The sequence below is a fragment of the Lissotriton helveticus genome, chromosome 3_1 (genome assembly GCF_964261635.1).
Source record: "Lissotriton helveticus chromosome 3_1, aLisHel1.1, whole genome shotgun sequence".
NCBI classification, from domain to species: Eukaryota; Metazoa; Chordata; class Amphibia; order Caudata; family Salamandridae; genus Lissotriton; species Lissotriton helveticus.
This window is the reverse complement of record NC_136061.1, coordinates 153,965,291-153,984,129: the sequence shown is the minus strand read 5'-3', so window position 1 is coordinate 153,984,129 and position 18,839 is coordinate 153,965,291. Positions and strand designations below refer to the sequence as shown.

The window sequence follows — 18,839 nt, the reverse complement described above, 5'->3', positions numbered from 1 at the left end:
CGGTAAATGGCATGGAATCTGATGGGTGAGCGGTGGTGTAATTGAAGCTCAAGAGATAGGCATTCAAAAGTGCGGAAGGAGCTGATGGGAAAAGCCTTAAGTTGAAGGGAGTTTCTAAAGATGACTGCAACACCTCCCCCAACTATGTCAGTTCTGTCATTTCTAAAAATAGGATAGCCTGTGGGTAAAAGGAGATCAAACATAGAGTGAGAGGTATCGTTGAACCAGGTTTCTGTGAGGAAGAGCAGGTCAATATTGTGAAAGGTGAAGGTATCGGAGATTTCAAGTTTGTGTTTTCTCTCAGATCTGCAGGTGTGGAGCAGACAGTGCAGCTCTGTTATGACTGTTTTGGTGACGGGGGCACTTGGGCTATGACGAGTGATAGGGATATTGTACTTAGACGGGGTGCAGGGGCGGGTTTAGGTGAATGCTTGGCTCTGACAGAGGAGATGGTTGGAAAAGTGTAGATGGTTGGGTTACTCGGAGATGCAAGTTGTCGAAGGGTGGCGTTCAAAGGCTTGTGTGGATTAACGATGGTTGCAGACGACTGGTTATGCTTGGCTATACTGGGGTGTGGGGGCAAGGTGCATCTCGTGGGAAGGTGAGAGTTTTCCAGAGGAGTAGAGGTGTAAGGAAAAGTGGATATCTAGGAGCTTAAAAGTGAAAAGGTAGCTACAAGCTGGGAGATGGAAGTGATGAGAGCCTAGCTTATTTTCCAGAGAGCGTAGGGCAGAGCACGGAAGGTTGTGTGGTTCGAAACAGGAGGGGGGGAAATTGGTGGTGAAGACAGGGCAGGAGGAGGACAGGAGGAGAGTTGGGGTCTAGGGTTCATAGGTGGGGAAACGTGGAGGTTGAGAGCGGGCGTAGGTGTATCAGAGGTGCAGGGTGGGTTGTCTTTGTTGGCGTTGCATGAAGGAAACGAATTAAGGACAAATTTAGGGGGAGATGGGTGCGGCTCAAGGCGATGGGGTAGAAGGAGATGGGAGGAGTGTGAGGAATCACAGGGAAGTAGGAGGTTAGGGCGGAAAGGAGAGGAGGTGGTTGGAGCGGTCCTGTCAGCTAAGCGAGGTGGCTCTGAGGGAACGGGCATCTGGCAGAGTGAGGGGCGTAGGGAGAAAGGGAAGTTGAAGAAAGGAAATGGTTCTGCTGGGCACGAGGGAGGGAAATGAAAAGGGTTACCAAGGGGGGAGAGGGGGTAGCATAGCAATGCTGGAGGAGTGGGGGGAAGGAGAGAGATGCAATGGGTTTGTGGAGAAATCTGGGTAAATAGCGAGGGGAGGTGGGGGTAGAGAATAGGGGGAGAGAGAGGAATGAGGGGAGCGTAAGGAAGGTTAACTGGGGGAGAAGGTTGGAGGAGAGGTGGACTGAAAAGGGGGGTGGCAGGTAGGAATAGGTGGGAGGAGATGAGATTGGAGTACAGGGACGGTGCAGATTGGAGCGAATTAGCTAGAGGTAAGGCTGAAGTGATGAAGGAGGGGTGTACTGTGGGGGGGTAGGAATGTGAGAGGAGGGCACAGGAGAGGGGGAGGGTTGATGGCCGACCTGTGCTTCTCGAGGGTGTAGCCTATTAGAGTGTGGGGGGTCAGGGGAGGAGAAAGGGAGTTATGGGTGGAGCTAGATGAAAAGTCAGGGGATGACCCGGTCGCAGAAGAGGAGAGAAGGGAGGGGAAGAGGTGGTCAAAGAGAGAGAGACAGATGTCTCTGATCATGACAGTACCGTTGTTTTAGAGTGAGATAGTAAGGGAGCCGTTGAAACACGCAGATGGGGACATTTTTAGTTGTTTCCCATGAGGGATAGAGGAGGAGGAGGAGGTGGAGGTGGCATTAAGGGAATTATATAAGCTGGTCGACCAAGAGGGGGTGTCATGAGTGAAGAAAATGCGATTGTTTTTGAACCTCCCAAACCGACCATTGTAAAATTAATCAACAAAAAGGGAATCAGGGAAACGTTCAATAGTGTTATGCTTCAATCGTTTTACTGAAGCTTTCGTCTGGTTGAGAGGATAAATGATTTTGTAGCAGTTAATTCCAGCCTTAACTCCAGTGGTGGCCATATTGGGACAATGAGGAGGAGGAGGGTGGGGGGAATAAGAGAAGGTTGTTACTAGGAAAGCAGTGTTGAGGAGAAGTAAAAGGACCTAAAGGGGGCCCATATTTCAGACGTCTGGTGAAGATAATTGAACTAATGTGCCGTCCGGGAGGTGAGGTGATTAGGCACAGATCGTTAGCAGAAGAAGATGGGGGGCTTGGAAGTCTCTGTGATTCCGCTGGTATTTGTTGGGCCCTTCAACTAGGTATACATGATGCCACCTGGCACTAGATGATATTTACATAGGGAATTGTTTACATATGACAGGGCCAACTGGACCACTGTCAGAACCATCACAAAGCAAATTTAGTAAAAGTAAAACAGATCATAAACGAGCACCCATTATCCACTGGTGATCCCTGTACTTCGCATCAGCAGCAAAAACCACATTCGGCAACAACCGCCTCGTACGCCCATAATCTCAACAGACTAATATTGGACCCTAATCTCCTGAGAATCACTAACATTAGGGGCATAAAGCACAGGGTGGAACAAAATCTCACTAGCATAACCAAAATATGCAAGACAACCTCATCATCATAAAACCACCTTTAGAGGTACTCAGAACAGGGTGCGTAAATCATACTACTTGAAAAACATTTCATACTACATGAAAAACATTTCCTAGCACCACAAAATCGTTCTAGGGCCTGAAGCCCTGTATCCAGGATGTCGACTAGCGGTCGCTCCCCAAGCTCTCTGCTGCATTCCTGCCATCGTTTGAGCTCCTTGCTGCACTCGTGGTATCGTTCAGCTGCGCTCTGTGCCCTCATTAGAGAAGTGCTCTTCTGCTTATAAGCGCGATATACATAGATAAGATTTGCCTAATTTGCACCTTTATTTTTACCCTCAATCGCTCACTGTGTTTGTTGACCTGACTCTCGAGTGTTGCTTTGCATTGTGATAGCGCTTTACTGTTTGAGCGTTTAAGCTGCTTTATTCTGGCTCTGTGCCCCAGCCTCACGCCAGTTTCGTTTCTGTTGCTCCGGCCATTTTGTTGTTGTTGTGACCCAGAGTCCGTCCCCTTCACCTCGCACCCGCCTCCCAGCTGATCCTCCCTCCCACTGATCGCCTAGCCTGGCTCCCGACCTCGGCAGCGCTGTGACCGTCCTGGCGCTTTCAGTAGCGGTCGCTCCCCAAGCTCTCTGCTGCATTCCTGCCATCGTTTGAGCTCCTTGCTGCACTCGTGGTATCGTTCAGCTGCGCTCTGTGCCCTCATTAGAGAAGTGCTCTTCTGCTTATAAGCGCGATATACATAGATAAGATTTGCCTAATTTGCACCTTTATTTTTACCCTCAATCGCTCACTGTGTTTGTTGACCTGACTCTCGAGTGTTGCTTTGCATTGTGATAGCGCTTTACTGTTTGAGCGTTTAAGCTGCTTTATTCTGGCTCTGTGCCCCAGCCTCTCGCCAGTTTCATTTCTGTTGCTCCGGCCATTTTGTTGTTGTTGTGACCCAGAGTCCGTCCCCTTCACCTCGCACCCGCCTCCCAGCTGATCCTCCCTCGCCCCTCCCCCCTCCACTACTATATATGACAGATGCCGCTACGCGCAGCGATCGCGCCCCAGTCGCGCCGAAGGTGCGCCAAAGGTAAGCCCGTCTACGCCCGTCTGCGCCTGGACCGCGCCCAGCGCCAGACCCCCTGGTCCCCGCTTCACCCATCCTCCCCGCATTACATACGACGCCTCCTCCCTCTTTGCACTCAACCCCGGCCGACTCACTAACTGCGCCCAAGCAGCACCAGGACACACCCATGGACCCTTCACCTGCCACTCCTGCAAATTCACCTGCGTCAAGTCCCAAACCAAATCCACAAACACCAAACAGAGAGCCAACACCAACCACCTCAAATGCATCCTTCTCAACACCCGCTCGGTTCACAAACACGCCATCGACCTTTGGAATCTACTCGACACTATTTCTCCGGACATCACCTTCCTAACAGAAACCTGGATGAATGCCTCTTCAGCTCCAGACATCACCATAGCCATCCCGGACGGCTACAAGATCATCCATAAGGACCGCCCCATCCAAACAGGAGGAGGCATCGCCATCGTCCACAAGAACACCATCCGCGTCTCAACCAGCTCAGATGACAACCTCGCTATCGCCGAACACCTTCACTTCCAGATCCACACCGACCCCAAGACAACACTTAGGGGCACCCTCCTCTACAGGCCACCAGGACCCCGTACAAAATCCAGCGAAGACATCACTTACTTTATCACCCCACACGCCCTCCCTTCGGAAGAATACATTCTACTTGGAGACCTCAATTTCCATCTGGAAAAGAGCAACGACAGTAACACCACCACCCTTCTGGACAACCTCGCCAATCTCGGACTCAAACAACTTGTTAACACCCCCACACACTATGCAGGACACACACTCGACCCGATCTTCACTTCCAGCAAGCATATCTCCTTCACTCCTACCACACCCCTCCACTGGACGGACCACAGCTGCATCCACTTTATTTACAATAAGACCTCGATCCACAACCACCCTCAACCAACTCTGCGAAGAAATTGGAACAAAATCACCATCGACCAGATCTCAACATCGCTTCTTCAAAAACCCCCTGCCTATTCAACGAACCCTAACCAAGCCGCCATCAACCTCACACAATGGTTAACCCAAACCGCCGACAAATTAGCACCCTTGAAAAAACATCAAATCAAGCAAGGAAGCAAGAACGCCCCCTGGTTCAACGATGACCTTAAGAAATCCAAGAAGCTCTGTCGTTCCCTTGAGAAAACTTGGAAAACTGACCCAAACACTATCACCCAAGCCGCCTTCAAAAACGCCACCCGCAAACACCACCAACTAATCCGGACAGCCAAGAAATCAGCACTCAAAGACCGACTAGACAACAATGCCCACAACAGCAAGGAACTTTTCAACATCATCAAAGAATTCACCAACCCCACCGCCAGCTCTAACGACATCACCCCCTCTCAAGTCCTCTGCGACTCCCTTGCCTCATTCTTTCATGACAAAATCGCCGACATCCATAACAGCTTTGACAACCAACCTGTAAACCAGTCCACCCCACTCACCTCCGAACCGTTACCTCCTCCGAATATCCTTTTCGAATGGAACCCAATCACCACAGAAGAGACCATTCGCCTGATGAACTCCATCCACTCAGGATCCCCTACAGACCCATGTCCCCATCACATCTTCAACAAAGTAGACTCCATTATCGCACCCCATCTCCGAGATGTCATCAACTACTCCCTTAACTCCACCACATTCCCAGAAAGCTGGAAACACGCCGAACTCAGCGCCCTTCTGAAGAAACCCACAGCTAACCCCACCGAACTCAAAAACTACCGTCCCATCTCGCTCCTCCCATTCCCTGCCAAAGTCATTGAGAAAGCCATTAACAATCAGCTCGCCACCTTCCTCGAAACCAACAAATCACTCGACTCCTCACAGTCTGGCTTCCGAGCCAAACACAGCACCGAGACCGCCCTCATCGCAGCAACAGACGACATTCGAACACTACTGGACAACGGAGACAGTCGCCCTTATCCTCCTTGACCTCTCCGCAGCCTTCGACACAGTCTGCCATAGCACCCTGATACAACGCCTCAGAAACATCGGAATTCAAGGAAAAGCATTGGACTGGATCATTTCGTTCCTCGCTGGAAGAACTCAGAGAGTCCGCCTCCCCCCTTTTAAGTCAGAGGCCACCGAAGTCATCTGCGGAGTCCCGCAAGGATCATCCCTCAGCCCCACCCTCTTCAACGTCTACATGAGCCCCCTCGCAACCATTGCACGTCAACACAACCTCAACATCATCTCCTACGCTGATGACACTCAGCTGATCCTCTCACTCACCAAAGACCCAACCACCGCCAAAACCAACCTACACGAAGGGATGAAAGAAGTAGCCGAGTGGATGAGGCACAGCTGTCTGAAACTGAACTCTGACAAAACGGAAGTCCTCATCTTAGGCTCATCCCCTTCCGCCTGGGACGACTCTTGGTGGCCAACGGCCCTAGGAAAAGCCCCCATACCGACGGACCATGCACGGAACCTGGGCATCATCCTGGACTCCTCACTCTCGATGACCAGACAAGTCAACGCCGTCTCATCTTCATGCTTCAACATCCTACGCATGCTCAAAAAAACATTTCACTGGATCCCCACCGAAACAAGAAAAACGGTCACCCACGCACTGGTTACAAGCCGTCTGGACTACGGAAACACCCTTTACGCCGGTTCCACCGCGAAACTACAGAAAAAACTCCAACGCATCCAAAATGCTTCAGCCAGACTCATACTAGACATCCCCCGCACAGACCACATCTCCGCTCACCTGAAAGACCTTCACTGGCTCCCCGTCAACAAGAGAATAACGTTCCGTCTCCTCACCCACGCACACAAAGCCCTATACGAACTTGGACCTGATTGTCTCAACACGCGCCTTTCCTTTTACACCCCCACCCGCCAGCTGCGTTCGTCCAACCAAGCCCTCGCCGCTGTTCCGCGCATCCACAAAGCCACCATGGGAGGAAGATCCTTCTCCTACTTAGCGGCCAAGACCTGGAATTCCCTTCCCATCCACCTCCGCCTTACTCAAAACCACCTAGCCTTCAGAAAACAACTTAAAACATGGATATTCGATAAGTAAACCTCCCCCCCCCCCCCCCCTTCCTCAAGCGCCTTGAGACCCTATGGGTATGTAGTGCGCTATATAAATTCTGACTTGACTTGACTAAGTGCTGCGCAGCTATGAGGGAATGGGGCGAAGTAGTGCATCTCACTGCTAACTCAATCAGAACTGTCCCAATAGATAGAGTGGCCTAAACGGTGCAGCTGGCACTACTTGCTGCACAGCTTTTAATGGCCTAAACGGTGCAGCTGGCACTACTTGCTGCGCAGCTGTAAAAGGCCTAAACGGTGCAGCTGGCACTACTTGCTGCGCAGCTGTAAATGAGGGAGAGGCCGCCAGGGCACTCAAAGTATCCTTTAAGTAGATAGGAAGAAACGTTGCAGCTGCCCGCGCTGTTGCTTCACTTGATCTATTGACCGATGGTAATGGTTTATCAGTAGCACATGGGTGATGTTAAGAGGAGAGTTCCTGAACCAGATCTGTGAGATAATGTCAATTAGCCCACTCCAAGATGGCCCCCAAATGCAGAGGGTGGAACCAGCCAATTTCACTCTCTATGCGTGAGTGAATGAAGGCAAGGAAGTGCTGGCAGGCTCCCAGGCGAGGGGTCAGCATAGGGGTGAACCAGGGCTGTGACCAATAGCAACTTGGCATTGATCTGGCCTCCACAATCTTTAATTATTTAACAGATATCACTACCATTTCCAGATTTGCTGTTGGTTTTATTTCCTTTGCAAGCTCCAACACTAGATCCATCAGAACACATATCCTTCGCAACTCACGCTATAGTATAGCAGCTCTGAGCAGACCAGCCAAAGGGGTAACATCTGGTTTCAATCATAGGACGTCGGTTTTCCTTTTAATAAGCACCCTGTTCGTTCCAGGTGGCTAGCAACCTTGCTGTAGTGACTGTGTTACGTATTTAAAGTAGGGCAATGACATCCGTTACACAACCGTTACGAACCTGCATTCATTAGCTTTGCAGAGATCTAAAGAAACTATGCCACTCTGTGGCATACTGTTAAAACCGCTCCGATCCCTTAATTCGGTCGGAATTCCAAATAGAAATATCTGATAGGAGCCGCTCCGGGACAAAGGAAAAGTCAGCCGGGAGATTATGCCGCCATTTTGACATCAGGCAAATAGACGCGTAGAGCGTTTAACAAGTCTCTGGGCCAAATTAGCAAACACCTCACCGGAGCTCAGATGATGATCCCAGGATGAAACGCTACCCTTCAGCAAGGCACAGTGAGTCCTGGTCGATTCGGGAATGCTTATGACAAGCATTCAACACACTGATAGTGGTCCTAGGATGGCCCTTCAAATGTAACTTGAAAATCGTTCTTCTGGGGCACGCAGAGGACAGTGTGGAGCTTTTGAATTTTCCATACATTGGTGGAGCTAGGCCTTTTATTTGTCAATGAGAACATAGCTCTACAGTGAACAGATACTAAGGCTCCTCCTATTGAAGAATAGTTTCAAGGTATGAATCGGTTGTCAGACTAATTGTTACCTTTTATACCAGATCTGGTTATCGGAGTGCTGCTCCTTTCCAAAATACCAACAGTCATTTAAGACTTGTATGAATTTACATCCTCTGTACGTACCAAAAATATTTTTGGTTTACTAACAACAAAATAAAATCCACTGCAAAAAAAGAAGGTTACAGTGCTATGGTTAGCTTTGGTCTTAACACTGTAACATGTTTAAGACAAAATCTCAGGCATTCTCTGAAAAAACAGCTTTTAATGTGAAGCTATGGCTGCATAACCAAGGCTAAGAATCAAGCAAATTTATTTTTTACAAAGTTAGTCTTCTAACCATACCTTAACTTTAACTTTAGTTTTTCAGATAAAATGTACATGTACATTAACTGTAACCTGCAAAAGTGGCTAATGGTATAGCTCAGAGGCAGTTTGAAACTTTCCATTGAAAAGACATATCTTTGGTTTTCAAATACTTTGCTGCCATCTCACAACTTTTTGCATTTGATGTGTGGAAGAGAGTTGCTACATGTTATAGATACATTAAGGAAACCTTAAATTGAAATGAACATTACCTTGTTAGTCCACATTAAATTCATTTTCACTGACTTTAAGATTTTTTTTCTTCTTAAGCTCAAGCTATAAATGCATCTGGTCCAGTGTCCATTCCATATCCACTTTTCCAGTCAAATTCTGATGACCTATTTGTTGAAGGTTTGCCAGAAGGAATTCCTTTCCGAAGACCATCTACCTATGGAATACCACGTCTCGAAAGAATTCTACTAGCAAAGGAGAGGATACGGTTTGTGATTAAAAAGTAAGGACTGGTCAAACGCAAGCCTTGCAATTGTTTAATAAAAAATGTTGAATAATTCCACATTGTATATTTGCTGAGCCGAAGATTTTAGTATGATCCGTATGATCACCTGTTACCTCTGTAGCCTGAATGTGACCTGTAATCCTAGGATCATGTCAAATTGTAAATAGCAGTCTGTGTGTTATTCCTTAAAAGAACTTTACCCGGAGCCAGGTTGAATCTGGAATTTTTCTTGAGCAATGTTGTGTCATCAGCTCTATGTTGCGCTGTATGTTTTTCCATGAGACTACACTGGAAGTGCTATAGGCTCTTACAGTGCCCGCAAGATTTATCTAGTTGTTTCCTATGTGTAGAGGACTTTACAGAGCTCCCCTGTTTATGCATGTTGTTGTTTGGGTGTTATGGGACCCATCGGCGTCTTGAGCATAAAGCCATCTACTCAATGATCCGTAATACCTGTGATGTAGGGAAAGACCATGATTAAACACATGTTACATGTTTACTCAGATGCGCCTACGGCTGTTAAAGTGAGAAAACCTTTTAAGGCCTTTCTGAAGAGAGAAAACAGACTATACCTTCTATATATAATAAATACATTAAGGAGAAACATTTCAAATACATTGTCCTTCTCTTGAAGAGAAGTTTAGAATGAAGTCTAGGGAACAGGTACTCTTCTCTTCAGGTGTTTCAGGAGAATAAATTAAAACAAGAGTTCTTACGTTTTTTTTCTACAGGGAAACTTGTTCAGGCGTTACAGCTATATCATCCCCTTTTGCAGTGCCCTCTGGAGCCACTATGTCTGGTTGTTGTTACATCGGCTGAATCTCTTAGACTTCTCTTCTGGTCTCCATTGATATATCATTCACTTTTCATTAATTAATCCTCCTTCTTAAGGACACTGTACTTTGAGGATTTTCTTTTTTTTTATTGAGAATATCATTACCGACTGGTAAGAAGGCTCTTCAAATGATGCTGTATAAATCATTAGATGAATTTGGGCACATCTTTATAGATTTACTTTTAAATTGTAAGCAAAGCAAGTTTGAATGGATGTAAGTGCACTCTGGTATACTGCCAGTCCAGGGCCCTGTATTTTTGTCTTGATATGTTTCATGCATGGTCCTGAGAGCAGGTTGCCTTCGCAGACATGGTCTAATAAAACTGTATATCGGAGAGTCTCAGAAAAGCACAGTAGCCAATTCAATTCATAATTCAATTGCTGCCAATGTTGGGTCTTATTCTGAACATCAAGAAATCCAATCATTATCTTTCACTTCATATCTTCTTTCTGGATTCCATGATGTCCACACTTCAAGAGTTGACCTATCCTTCCTCAGAAAGAGGGAAACGCAAACATTTTTCTTTTTAGCTTTTTCAATTACGTCTCAGACTGTAAATATCAGAAAACTCCGAATTTTATGTTGCTGTCTTTCTGCATGCTACTACTTACACAGTGCTTTTTTTGAGGCAAGTTGATGGGGATTGAGAAGTTTTCGTCATGGTCACCCTGCATTTAAGAAAATCAATTAATTGGTAGCTAAGCAGCAGCAACTTAAAAAAAGTTTTAGGCCATACTCTCTCTGTCCACTAAACTTTCTTGTGCCGTATGTGTCATTAATTCTTTGTAGAAATTAATTGCAGGCCTGGCACGTACGTATCTTCTGATCCCCTTTAGCAGACAGCTTCTACATCCTGTTGGAGTAGTTAAGGCCCACCTCTCACAGGTGAAAAGTTCTCGGGTGAAGATTTGTACTAACAGTAGGACATCTATGTACTGTTGGCCGCTGTGGACTCTAAACTTCAGTATAGGCATATGTCAAGCATGTTCCAACCATTGACAATGTCTGCACCGATGCCCTAACCGGATACTAAACTATCAATCATGAATTGGAGATTGACTAGCAAAAACCTATCCCCATTATTTGAGTGCTGAGGAGCCCACATTAGCATCTTTTCATGACTTAACCCAATAAATGCCATGTTTACTAGCAGATGCCCAGGATGTTAGCGGGTAACCTTTTCAACCAGCTGGTTCAGCAGTTTTCTTTTTTTCCCTCCAATTCCATTGAACTCCAGTGAATTATGCTGCATGAAGAGAGACACCTTGCTTAATGAATCTCATAATGCCATCAGGGTTCAGACAACACTGGTTCTCTATCAAGGTGTCTTCCTTAATATTCATAAACACTGAATACTTAACGTTTGAAATAGAGAGGGAAAAAAACCTGAAAAAGTGAAACAAAATAAAAACGCCCATAAAGAGTCACTTGCTTATCGTTTTTTATCCTTTAAGGCAAAAGGAAAATATCAAACTCATTTTGTTCTTAGATATATGTATAAGCATACCACAGTGAGGCTGCAGTGAAACTTTTTATTTCCTAGTTTTAAGCACGGAAAAATTAATACATTTTCAGTAGGCAACCGTTCTTCACTGAGGATAAGGAATGGTTGTTTCTGAATTTAACGATGAAGTCCTTGAACTGGTATTACAGGTAAGTAACATCTTGGTTTCTAGCAAAGTATCTTCATACATATAAATGCTAAATATCACAAGCTCATCACGTCCCCAAAGTGGCGGACAAGGTGCAAGGAAAAATACCTAAACCAAGAGACCCCTATGGTGCATCTATCAGTGTGAGGTCATTCATTAAGAATTCTATTGCAATTCAAGAGTTTTTAGAATCCAATCATATAGAGATAGCCTTCATTACTGAGACTAGGGCAGACACCTACTCGGACCCGGATCTTCTTCTGGCCATATCAGCAGGGTCAAAATTCACAAAGTAGATCGGGTAGGGAGTAAAGGCCATTGCATAGCCCTCATTCTCAAACCTAGCTTTAAATCTGGTATTAAACTGGACTTGGACAACCAGGACTGCGAAGCATTTGATCGAACTCTACGATCAATACTCTTTTAATGGAACTTACTCTACTTTCCACCCAAATCCAAGGCTGCTTTTTTAGATAATTTAGGCCACTTTTTAGCTGGCAAAGTTGAACACTCCAATTTCACAGTAGTAGGGGACTTTAACTTCCATCTGGAAAGTGTTGCCAATCCATATACAAAAGCACTTATTGATCAGATGGCTGGTGCAGGGCTGTGTTATGTTATCTTAACGGGGTTATTAAGCGCAACAGCTGCCCCAGCACAGAGGCATCCCGAACATAAAAGGCCCAGGACCTACGGAATGGGGAAGAGAAAGGTTTTTAGAGATTTCCTAAATTCGAGGTAGTTAGTGATCGCTCAAATATGGGCCGGTAAAGATTTCCAGAGGGTGGCTTCTCTATTTCGAAAAGAACGACCACCAGCATGAGCCCTCCTGACTCTAGGAACCACCACTAGATGGTGTCCCATAGAGCCGAGCTGGCGAGAGGGGACATAAGGTAAAAGCAGGCCAGTCATGATTTTAGGAGATGCCAGTTTCAGAGTTTTAAAGGCCATACAAAGAGGTGTTAACTTGTTATAGATTCCACTCATACCGCTGTACACTGCTCAGACAGAATTTCTTTTGATAACTCTGACCTAAGATGGACCGGATCTTTGCCTATGATCTGGTCGGATCCTAAGGCAGTCTTATTTGATATACTATTGCCTCAAAGGAAAGTTTTAAAGTTCCTTTTATTTTATTTTTTTAAACTTTATTTTTCCAGTTTATACATCATAAACAATAACACACAACTGGCATCCATTCAGTGTATGTACGCAGATCGACAACCTCATTAGCGGCACTTAGGACAACAGGCGGCATCAGAGAGGGAACGGACTCATGGGGAAGGGATACAAAAGCACATAATAAAACAGTGAGAGAGAGCCAGGCATGACAGTGATACAGGCGGTGAATATCACTGGAGTTCGCGCCCCTGCTCCCCGTCAGACCCAGACCCAGCAGGCGTGTCCAACCCACCATTTCCACCCGTGTCACATGAGGCGGGCTCCTCTTCCGCCAGCCCCAATGCACACATTACGCGCCAGGCCATTAGATCATCATGCAACTTCTCATCCCTCCGAGTGAGTTGCATGTGAGTTTCCTCGGCCAATGACCACTCCCTTACATCCCTGAGCCGAGTGGATACCTCGAGGGCCCTTCGCACCATCCAAGTTATTGCCACTCTGCGCCTGGCTAGCACCAACATTAATTGCAGGAATTTGTACGAAAGTTTCTTTTTCTTCGGCTTCCGGACCAGTGCAAGCAGGCAATGCAGGGGCTCAAGCACCAACCGGAGGCCCGTGGCTGTGACTATTCGCTTGACCAGCCCCACCCAGAATTGCCTAACCAAAGGGCAGTCCCAGGCTAAGTGCAGGAAGCCCGCTTCCTCAGCGTGACATCTAGGGCATCTCTTTCCCCTATCCTCAGAGATGCGCTACAATGATACTGGGGTTAGGTAGGTGCGGTGTAGAAAATTGAAGTGCGTCAGTTTAAACCTTGCATTGCATGAGACCTTGCGCATGAGGGTACCTATGCGCGTCCATTGTCCCTGGTCCAGCGGATGGCGGCACCGGAGAGCTTGAGTCCCGTTTCATGGCCTTATAGAGGAGTGAAATCAGCCTTAGCCCCTTGCCACAGGAATGGAGGATGTCCAAAGTGTGTGTCAGTGCGTCTGGGTACTGGGGCCAGGTGACCTTTGCCACCTCCTGGAGGACCCTGAAATGTAGGTATTGGCCCCGCCCAGAGAGGCAGCGCGTCTCCAATTGTCAGTGTCTGTAAACCAATGGGCGGCATGTTGCAACTGGGCCGCCTAATAGTATAGGTCGAAGCGCGGGGCTTCAAGGCCCCCCTCCTCGTAGCTGTGGACAGCTGTGTGTAGAGCCACCCTACTGCGTCGGCCCGCCTAGAGCAGGGACGTGAGAAAAGTATTAAGAGTGCGGAAGACTCGTGGTGGGAGCGGACACAGCGATTTCTGGATGACATATAACGTCCTAGGCAGCATCACCATCTTGGCGACGGCCAGTCTTCCCATCAACGAGAGTGGTAGAGAACTCCAGAAAGACACTGACTGCTGTAGGGACGCGAGTATACGATCCACATTCTGGGCTAACGTCTGCGCGCCCGTCGAAGCCACCCGTATGCCAAGATAACGGAACCCTTCCCGCTCCCAGCGCAGCCCGAGGTCAGGTAGGTCTCCCAAGGGCACCGAGTCCAACCCCGCCAGTGAGAAGATCGGGGACTTATGGCGGTTGAGTCCTAGCCCCGACACCTTCCCAAAACAGTCCAAATGATGCAACAGATTCGGCACTGGGTACCGGGGGGGAGGGGCGGTCAAATAGAACAAAGCATCGTCCGCATATAGGGAAATGACATTGCACGTGTCCCCCACTCTGACGCCCCACTGCTCTATGTCTGTGCGGACCCGAACAGCGAGGGGCTCTATGGCTAGGGCAAATAGTAGCGGCGAGAGGGGGCACCCCTGGCGCATACCCCGTCCCAACCGCCACTCCTCGAACCGTGCGCCCCCAAGTTTCACCCTGGCACGCGGGGCCGTGTACAAGATGGGAATCCAGGAACAAAAATTGGGGCCTATCCCCATGGCCCGGAGGACTTCGAGAAGATAACCCCAGTTGACTGTATCAAACACCTTGGCGAGGTCAATAGATACCAACACCATCTGCTCTTCCTGCCCACGCACCTCATGTAAAATGTGATTCAACCGCCGCAGATTCATGGCCGTATTACGTCCCGTGCATGTCCTGGCACCAGCATGGGAAGGGCATTTCTGCATGTCCTCGTGGCAAATGAGTCTTGTATGACGCTAAGCACATGGCCAGGAGCTTGCACAAGATCTTAACGTCCGTATTGATCATCGTGATCGGACGATACGATGAAGGCTCTTGGGCGTCTCCCCCCGGTTTCAGGATCATGCATATTTCCCCTAGCGTCATGCTCTGCAGGAGAGTCCCGCTCTCAAACCCCTCAAGATAAACTTGCAGTAGAAGTTGGGAGAGTACATCCCCGAAGGCCTGATAGAACTCAGGAGGGAATCCGTCACTCCCTGGTGACTTGGCCCTCGGCAGGCGCTGCAGGGCGGTGCGCACCTCACTCAAAGACTGAACTTCATCAAAGTCTTCCTGCTCCGGCCTAAGGAGAGACCGCAGGGACAATTCATGAAGGTAAGGGAGATAAGACGTCTCCGTAACTGTGGGGTCCATAGCGTACACCCGCTGGAGATGGGACCAAAGGACCCGCAGCAGTCCCATTTCAGAGTGGACCAAGCCCCCCGTAGGCCCCCGCAAGGCCATAATCTTCTCCGGAGCCCTCTTCCGTCGAAGAATCCAAGCTAACAGTCTGCCCAATTTATCACCCTCCCTATGAAGACGCTGCCTATATTGTGTGAGACTATATTTATCGAGCCTACCTAGAATGTCGTGCATGCAGGTCCGAGTCTCATACTCACCCCCCCCCCCCCCCCTTCCCCCCCCCCCTCTCTCTCTCTCTCTCTCGTGACAGTGTTGTGGACCCCAGAGGTCTGTTATTCCACGAGGTGGCTTTCCGCCTCCTGTAGCTCTCGTTGGAGCTGTTTCCAAACCCTATAGATTAGGCTCATGCACACCCCTCTCATCACCGCCTTTAGGGCGTCCCATTTCGTGGCCAGTGAGATATCCCTCCTTCCCCAGTTAAAGTCTACGTAGTCGGCGATGGCAGTTTGTATGTGGTGCTCCCCCACCTGGTCCTTCAGGATCTTCGCTAGTAACCTTTAGGTCCAGGGGCGACACACCGGGGCCCCCACTGCACCACACACGCCACAGGGGAGTGATCAGAAAGGAAACGCGCCTGATGGGTAACCTCAAAGGACATGGTGGCTTCTGGGTTTGCGACTAAGATCCTGTCCAGACGACTATATGTATTGTGAGTGGAGGAAAAACACCTTCCGAGTCGGATGTCTCTGGCGCCAGATATCCTGGGCTCCTATATTCCCCATGACCTCTCGGAGTTTCACTGTCATACGCGGCTTTGTGCTCGCTCGGGGTGGAAATCTATCAAGGATGGGGTCTAGGACTCAGTTAAAGTCCCCAAACAAGAGCAGCGGAACCTCCAGCTCCGGGACCAGAACCTCCTGTATGGTCTGAAAAAAGTCTGGGTCATCTGTATTCGGGGCATAGGTGTTGAGTATGGCGATATCCCTGCCATCTAGTTTAGCTCTAAGGAGCAGGAACCTCCCATGGATATCAGCCCCCACATACTGGACAGCAAACGGGACCCCGGGGGCCACCCACACTAGGACCCCCCTGGCACATGTGGAAAATGAAGAGTAGAAAACCTGTGCCCGCCACTTTTTCCCCAATATCTGATCCCCGTCATCTGTGAGGTGACTTTCCTGGAGGGCAGGACCCTATATCTCTTGGTGCACGTACCCAGCCCTCTCGCGTTCCAACTCAGGAATTTATGCCCCATGTTAGGTGAAGTAACCAATCATACCTTAGCCCACGTCCCGTGTGGCCACCCCATTGCCGTGCCCGAAATGCAATACACACGATGCCTGAATTAAACAAACACCCCCCCATGAACACCCTCCCCCACCCACGAACAACAAAACATGCAGAAATGCCCTTCCCATGCTGGTGCCCTGACATGCACAGCCAACCCATGAGCCCAACCGGGCCAAACTACCCAACATTTGGAGAAGAGAACCCCCTTCCCCCAAGTCCAGCGCCCGGCCCATGCCAGCCGCCCCAAGACATTGTGCAGAGTCTCTGGCCAACTGAGTAAGCGTCCGGGAAACTACTAAGTCCTCCCTTGTCCAGGCCTAGCGCCCAACTCAATGCAGCCTCCTCAGTGCGTATTTTGCTGTCTTGGACAGCCCAGGGGCATGCGCCCAAGCCCCCAGGGTAGTGCATTAGTGATCATCCAACCCCTATTTGGGACCCCAGCTTCCCAGCTCTCTGTTCGATAACTCCCCCTCTAGTTATGTGCGAAGATTCGACTAGCCGGAACCCCCCAAGGGAGGCAACCCCCAGCCCTTAAATGGTAGGCCTCCCCCCACCATAACAGTTGAGGAAAGAAACAATGGAAGGATATCATCCTCAATGCTGGGCCGGGGAGGTTGTAAGTGAGTCCCTGACAGTCTCAGGAACAGTATCTGTAGTTGGCTGCAGGATTTCCGGCACCAATTCCCCGTCCTGGGGCGTCGCCACCGAAAGCACGTGGGGGGTGCATCTGTCTCTGAAGACTCCATGCGGAAGGCACCGTTGTCTCCCACCGTGATTCTCTGTCTCTCCCCCTGGGCGGCATCCGCCGATTGATTCCTGCGTCTGTTGCCTCTCCTCCATGGCGGTCTGGAGCCCCAAGCACTCCGGGCTCCCCCACGCTCACCCGTCGGGAGGGCATCTCCTCGGATCTCAAGCCACTCCAATACCTCCTCCGGGTTATCAAAGAAGTGCGCCTTTTCCTGGAATATGACCTTGAGCTTGGCAGGGTAGAGTAACATGTACTGCATGTGGAGGTCTCTGAGTTTCTGCTTCACAGCGAGGAAGGATTTCCTCTGCTCCTGCACCTGGCGGGTGTAGTCCGGGTAGATGGAGATCTTAGCGTTGTCAAAGGTGACGTTCGCCGTTTCTCTGGCCGCTTTCAGGATACAGTCTCGATCTCGATAATTCAGGATTTGAGCAATTAGGGCTCTCGGGGGAGCGCCCAGCCGTGACAGCGGGACCAGCGCCCTATGGGCCCGCTCTACCACAAATACTTCCGACAGACCCGCGGGGCAGAGTTTCGTGCGTATCCAAGTCTCCAAGAATCGTTCCGCATTGCCCCCTTCCGATCGTTCTGGAACACCCTTTAGGGCGTCCCATTTCGTGGCCAGTGAGATCCCTCCTTCCCCAGTTAAAGTCTACGTAGTCGGCGATGGCAGTTTCTATGTGGTGCTCCCCCACCTGGTCATTCAGGATCTTCGCTGGTAACCTTTAGGTCCAGGGGCGACACACCGGGGCCCCCACTGCACCACACACGCCACAGGGGAGTGATAAGAAAGGAATCGCGCCTGATGGGGGACCTCAAAGGACATGGTGGCTTCTGGGTTTGCGACTAAGATCCTGTCCAGACGACTATATGTATTGTGAGTGGAGGAAAAACAGGTGTATACCTTCTGAGTCGGGTGTCTCTGGCGCCAGATATCCTGGGCTCCTATATTCCCCATGACCTCTCGGAGTTTCGCTGTCATACGCGGCTTTGTGCTCGCTCGGGGTGGAAATCTATCAAGGATGGGGTCTAGGACTCAGTTAAAGTCCCCAAACAAGAGCAGCGGAACCTCCAGCTCCGGGACCAGAACCTCCTGTATGGTCTGAAAAAAGTCTGGGTCACCTGTATTCGGGGCATAGGTGTTGAGTATGGCGATATTGTTGCTGCGGCGTGCCCTCCCCTCCGCCGCTCTGCGCTCCAGTTCCCCTGTCGCGGAGGTGAGCTGCGAGACTGTTTTCTTCAGGGAAGCGACCTCTCCCTGTAGCTGGACTATATCCCCCTCCGCAGTGGAAACTTTATACACTACTTTCCTCAGGTCCGCCCGGAACAGGTTTACATAAATAGAGACTGTCTCTATCTGCTTCTGCAGGGTGGTGCGGGATCCCTGTATCGCTTGCAGGGGCTCCGCCCGAGAGGGCTCGTTGGCCGCATCACCCTCCCCGTCCAGACCCGTCTGTGAGGGGAGGGGTTGGGTGGTATATTGCGTTATGGTATTGGGTAGAGAGGCGTGGGGAAGCCTGTTCTTACCCATTGTGTTGGCTTGCAAGGGTTAGTTTGGGGTCCGCGTCTCAGGTCCTCTCCTCACAAGATACCTGCCCCACCGGCGAGCCAGAGGAGGCACTGCAGGAGTCCCCCGGGGAGAAGAGCCCGGGCCCG

General features: G+C 49.4%; 1 protein-coding gene across 8 annotated transcripts in view; it reads left to right on the top strand.

The window, feature by feature from the left end:
• The window catches only part of GTF2I (general transcription factor IIi), a 1,750,178-nt gene that overhangs the window by 655,971 nt on the left and 1,075,368 nt on the right, over positions 1-18,839 (top strand). For all 8 annotated transcript variants that reach the window (XM_078679426.1, XM_078679427.1, XM_078679425.1 and 5 more), the window contains exon 14: positions 8,832-9,015. In XM_078679426.1, coding sequence (XP_078535552.1) covers positions 8,832-9,015 — 184 coding nt within the window. The remainder of the gene's footprint in view (positions 1-8,831; positions 9,016-18,839) is intronic.